Below are 6,225 nucleotides of genomic sequence, written 5' to 3'. Positions count from 1 at the left end.
AACTCTGAGAGCTTGAGAACTTAAGAAAATGCAAAGAACTAGAGCTGTGGTCACCTCCTGTGAGCTGGAGTCATGGTCCCTCCCCATGAGCTGGAGTGTCCTCTCCTTAGAACTGGAGCTGTGGTTCTTCCTGTGAGCTGGAGCTGTAGTTCTCCCCCTGTGAACTAGAGCTGCGGTCCCCTCCTGTGAGATGTAACTGTGGTACCCTCATAATAATATTGACTCCCAGTCTCAAAAGGGATGATCCAAATGGACTGCTGAATCAGGTGCTCACCCCCTGTATAACATTAATGCACCTTTCAACTCTTATGGGAGAAGTTTCCTTATGCAGCAGATAGTGATTGACACGGAAACTTATGGCTTTCTAATGTGCAGGGAGGAACAGGCTGCAGAGTGCTTATCTCTGAATGGAACGCGTCTGTCAGGCTTCTGGAGCTCAGGGTTCAGGGATCATGGAAGAGGAAGACGTGGAAAGACTGTAAAAGCCAGTGGTAGTGGATGACCATGGACAGGGGGGTGCGGGAGAGTTCTCCAGACAGCTGGTCAGTTAATCATATGAACTCACAACAATGGTGACAGCACGCACAAGTCCTATGCAAGCTCCAGTGGATGGACCCACACTGGAGAACATTTGGGGATTCAAGAAAGACTCTATAGGATTTATTATACAAAGAATACATTGAATTGAGTGTGTGGGGGGGTAGTGTGGGGAGGTCCGGATGGCAAGGGAGACATAAATGTCATCAAATTATACTGTATAGAAATCTCAAAAATTGAATTAAAAATTTTAAAAAAATCTGGAGAGGAGTGGCAAAATAGTTATCTCTGAGAATGAGGGAAAGAAAAAGCAAATTGTAGGATAGGTTGGACAGTGATTTGGGGCTTCCAAAGATAAAATTTAAAAGATTAGCTTTATCTGAGAAACCCAGATCTAGCCATCCATGTATGCAGTCTACTTCTGGTTCCAAGTATTACTGTCATAGATATGGCCTTTATAAGAATTTGGAAAGCAGTAGTTGTGTTCAAGAGAATGAATGAACAGGGCAACTGCTTTGCCTGTCACTTCCTAAAGATACGTTTCTAGTCAGGCTATTCTAATTAGATTATTAGATTAGATGTGCCTCCATGCCTTCATACACACAGTTTTTCTTATTGTTCTTCACAATGCTATCATGAGATTCAATTTTTCTCTTTATTGCTAGCTCCTATTGATTTTTATTGACTCCCATCTACTTATAATAGTCTTATTAACACCACCATCTCTACAATCACAAGGACCAGACTATAAAATGTTTTACTCTTTCGATTTCTCTCTACCTTTCTTATTATTATACACATAAAAATGATATGTTTATGAATGTTTCGCATGCATATATATAAGTGCACCCGTGTCATGCAAAGCCCGTGGAGGCCAGAAGAGGGTGTCAAATGCCCTGGAACTGGGGCATTACAGATGGTTGTTGGACACAATGTGGGTGCTGGAAATTGAACCCAGGTCCTCTGGAAGAGCAGCCAGTATTCTTAACTGCTGCGCCATCTTTCCAACCCCATATTCTCTATATTTTTTTTACTATTAAATTCAGCCTCAAGCACTTTTCTACAATCAGTTGGATCAACAACTACCTCCAGACTAAAGGGTTAAATTAGTTCAAAAAATGAACAAGTGGAGTTATACAACAATCCTTCTAGATCTTTAGGTACTCTGGCAGTTTCTTATGGAATCTTCATTTCCAAAACAGTCACATAACTTACCACCTGGCCTGGAACTTGCTATGTAGACCAGGCTGGTCTTGAACTCACAGAGATCTACCTGCCTCTGCCTCCCAAGTGCTGGGATTAAAGGTGTCACCCAGCTTGGGTCCAAAATTTTATCACAACAAATACACTGTTCCCTTTTGTATGCTAAAGAAAAAGGTGTGGACCAAATAAATTGAGTCCACCATGAAATGAAAGATGGCCCCTTTAAGACTTGAGGCTTTGAATAGATTGAAAGGCAAAATTCTGTCTACTGTGATATCAGAGAGGACACCAGAGAGAGAAAGTCTGTTAATACCAACCAGTCTTTCTGTCCAGGCTTCATTGAAGTAGTCTCAGGAGTGATGATTTTTTTTTATGTTTCTTGGTTGTTTTGTATTTTATTCTAAAGAGGATTGCTAAATCAAAGCAGAAGAGGAAGGTTTAGAGACAGAAGAGAAATTTGTAGACAATGAAGAAGAAACATAGAGTTAGTCTCATTCTTCCTTTTTTTTTAAATCAGTAGGCCATTACAGATGAAATCTAATCTCTTTCTCATCTCTTATATTATTACTAATCTAAGCTTCTTTGCCCCTCTAGGATGTCTGTACCTAAGAACTGAAACTTAACAGATGGGTCGTGGTGTACATTTCATGTTGTTTAGTCTTTTATGACAATATATAGTGAATAGTTTTAGAGGCTGTCTGAAATTTCCCAATGTCAAATTAATTGTATCAAAGTGACTGTGTAAAATTATCCTTTATTTTTAACTAGCTCTTAAAATAATCAAAGCACAATATCGTTCACATACCCATAACTAGTTTGGCTAAAAGAGAAGGCTCTGTGTAGACACATAGCCACTGTATATGCCTCATGCCTGTGTTAAAACATGAATTGCTTGCACCTAAACCATACTGTTACAATTCATCTTTGGTACATGTAGTTGTTTGATGTATGGTCTTCAAGGACTAGGTCTATCAAGTGAGCTGTATGGATTGTTTTATCTTAAAAACTCCCTGTAGTATTCAGTGACTGATACTGCAGCTCTGTATTCAACCTTCACTTTCCTTGCTTGTGTTATTTTGTCAACTGTGCTTATCTGTGGATTTTTTTCACACAATTGCAGACAGGTGAAAGATGAGTTTAAGTTTAATGTTTTTAGTTTGAAATGTCACATAATGTTTAGATTGTGGCTGAAATATACTTTCCATTTGCACATCTCCTTCAGTACGCTGTTCTCTCTTCCTATATGGGTGACAGATACATGATAGCTAGCTGATAGACAGACAGATGGATAGATACTTCTGAAGTCCTTAATATCTTTAAGCGCTTTAATTTTTTTGTCATTTTGTCATTTTGTGAGAAGAAGCTTTTAGCTACCTTGGTACTTGGGTGCTAGCATGTAGATGCAATGTAAGCTATTATATATTGTATTTCAAATTTCCTTAAAATCATGAGTAACTGTTTTTCTCTCTCATTAAAAACATCTATGTGCAGAATCCCAGGAGCTCAGCCCATCAGGGAGCCTTTTCTGGAAGTACATTCTCTCCATTCCCACCGTTATCTAGAGTAAATTCCAAGTAAGTGATTTGTTGTATAAAACAGGGATGAAAATGAGTAAATGCTGAAAAATAGAGACAAGAGTATCTCATTTGGAAAGAATTGTTTCATATAGTTTTAATTTATATATTCATTTTTTGTTAGGGTGCAAAATTCAGAGAAAAAGGGGCATAGTTAGAGATAACGCTTTTTCTAACTGTGAATGTCTACATAATGGTGTTTTTGTCAGAGAAAAAGACCGCTTCTTAGCACTTTTCCTGAGGGGAAAACCTCAGTGCTGACTAAAATTAATCTGCAAAATTTGTAAAGTTGTGCTTCCTTCATTTATCTAAATATCAGAATATTCCCAATCAAAGCCCTAGGTTTTGCAATGAAAAAAATTAAAAGAAAAATTGTTTATCTCTTTCTGTTTTATGAAGACACCATTATTTAATTATGCTTCTTGTTTCAATATGATTCTGAATGATTTCATTTATTTCTTTCATACAGAATATCATAACACTGTATTGCATTATGACATTTTAACTGTGTATGCATGTTTTACATTTTAAAGTATTCTAAAATATTTGTTTTTTTTTTTAAATAGTTTTGCTGTTCCTGCGCCCAGGGAAGGTGCTATTTACAACTATCCATCTAATAACTGGGATCGCTTTCCAGGACCAACTAAACCTGAAATAAATTATGGAAACAAGTATTCATCGAACACTCACATGAAACCATTTTATGTATGCAGAAAGCATATCAATTTCTGCTTAGTGTTAACATTACCATAATTCCAGGACAGATAACATCATGAATACTGGCATTCATTATGCCAAAATGATATGAGAGACTCAGTCCAGATCAAGGTTTAGAAAGTTTACTTTATATGAATCACTGTCACTACTATTTCAGTTTATATAATGAGTTTAGGAAATGAGTCAAAGATATAATAATGTGTAACATACTTATAAATACATGTATAGGTAACATATATTGCATAATAATGTTTATATTACACTTTGTTATATACAGTGTTTAAATTTTCAATCATTCAAAAGTAGATTTGAAGTCATTGAGAACTGATTAAATGCTAGGAGACAAACTCAGAGATGATTTTGGTCTATGTTCTTATGCCAGTAAATTCTCATAATTTAAATAAGACAACTACTACTTCGTGACATGATATATTTTTTAAAAATTTTAGTTAGCATGCAAACTATAGGTTTTATCATGACATTTTCAAAGAAAACAATAACTGGTGTCATTTTAAATTTGCACATATAATTATACAAAAAGAAAAATATGGTATTGCATTTAAAATTTTAATTTTCTTATAATATTGTACTAAAATTCATCATTATACAGGAGCAGAATACCTTGGTACAATAATTTCACAGAAATATTTGCTTTTCTTACATTTTCTTCCAATAGCGCTTGTTTCTGATTGGAGTACAGAAGCTCTGGCTCACACAGTATGTAAGCCAGTTCAGAGGAACTGTACTAAATGTAACATATATAATGGTTACCTAAGAGCAGTTAAGAATTCATTTATTAAAAAATACTTTATTGTAGTTTTAAATCATTTTAAACTGTACTAGGGATTGGACAGATTATAAAATTATTCATAATATGTGATTAATTTTCTGATACTGATACATAGCATATCTAAGGAAGATTAGTAATGTTATTAAATGTCATGCAATTACACTGATTTATTTTTTAAACTTCATTGCAGGAATTTCCCACATCAGGCGTTCCAAGAGCAGTTTACCTTCCAAAATAGAGGCACTACATGGATACTCAACTTCTGATGAATCAAAAAATCTCTTACACAATAGGTTATGCATAAATGAAATCCAGCTGTTAAGTTCTTTGTGGAAAAACATAAATATGCTTATGTAAACATACATCTGTATTGTCATGTGCTCATTTTGATAGCATTTGTTGCACTAAATTTTCTCCCCCCTCCTTCCTTGGGAGACCCGTGAGCACATGCCCTCTGAGGTGCCAGGGGTGACAAAACCGACAGAATATGTTCTAATTGGGTTTTACATAGTTTATGTCATCTGGGAGGGGGTGATTTACATAGGCTTTTTCTTTCCCATATTTGAAACTCATGGTGTGTCCTGCCAGAGGTCGCCACCAGCTTTTCCTGAGCTGTTTCCCCATGGTCCCTCCATTTCCGAAATGGCGATAGCTCCTCCCCTTTTTTCCAGCGCACTCAGCTCTTTCAGCAACAGTCTCTAGACCTGCCCTGTTCAGTCCTGGCTTTTCAGAGGATGCCTACCCAACAGCATTCTTCTTATATTTCAAGAAGACATTACAAATATGATTTCTTTGCTCTAAGTGCTTCATATTTTTACTTTATGTCCCCTAATTCTTTATGTCTTCGACTTTTTCTGGACCCTTGCTTCTGATGACCATAAAACAAAATTTTCATTTCCAGTATCCAACAACAGCAATTTATCAGGGACTGAAAATACTAGTTATCCTTAAATTTTGCCATAATACTTATTAATTCATTGCATTTTATAATATGTTCAGTGAAAAACATAAAGATTAATTGCAAACTCTTTATAAACAATATTAATTGATAAAGGCACTTGCTGTCATTCTTAATGACCTGAGTTCAAACCCCAGGTTCCACAGAGTAGAGGAGTTAGTGGATTTGAGGGAAGTAGCAAGAAGGGTTGAACTAAACAAACGGTGTGTGGAAATGCCTTACAGAAGCCTACAACTTTATTAGACAGAGAGACAGAAAGTCAGGAACAAAGACAGACAAAGATAAGGGAGATATTTGTAGGGCTGGATAATGCTGCTCCTAAAAGCCATGTTTTTTTTTAATTTAGTTTTTTCAGTGCCATATATATTATATATATATAATTTTTGTGTATTTCATACAGAATATCTCAAACAATCTTAATCATCTTTATACCCCTGTCCCCACTG

The 6,225-nt window shown here is 35.9% G+C and overlaps 1 protein-coding gene across 1 annotated transcript in view; it reads left to right on the top strand.

Moving 5' to 3' along the window:
• Positions 1 to 5,097, top strand: part of LOC103725205 — a 58,372-nt gene extending 53,275 nt beyond the window's left edge. The window contains exons 5-7 of the mRNA XM_008822545.2: positions 3,232 to 3,314; positions 3,881 to 4,019; positions 5,012 to 5,097. Of these exons, the coding sequence (XP_008820767.1) occupies positions 3,232 to 3,314; positions 3,881 to 4,019; positions 5,012 to 5,059 (270 nt within the window). The 3' untranslated portion in view covers positions 5,060 to 5,097. The remainder of the gene's footprint in view (positions 1 to 3,231; positions 3,315 to 3,880; positions 4,020 to 5,011) is intronic.
• Positions 5,098 to 6,225: the final 1,128 nt, after the last annotated feature.

The sequence above is a fragment of the Nannospalax galili genome, unplaced genomic scaffold (genome assembly GCF_000622305.1).
Source record: "Nannospalax galili isolate Female #2095 unplaced genomic scaffold, S.galili_v1.0 scaffold10, whole genome shotgun sequence".
In the NCBI taxonomy this organism is placed as follows: domain Eukaryota; kingdom Metazoa; phylum Chordata; class Mammalia; order Rodentia; family Spalacidae; genus Nannospalax; species Nannospalax galili.
The sequence above is the reverse complement of the archived record's forward strand: the minus strand, read 5'-3'. Positions and strand labels throughout refer to the sequence as shown.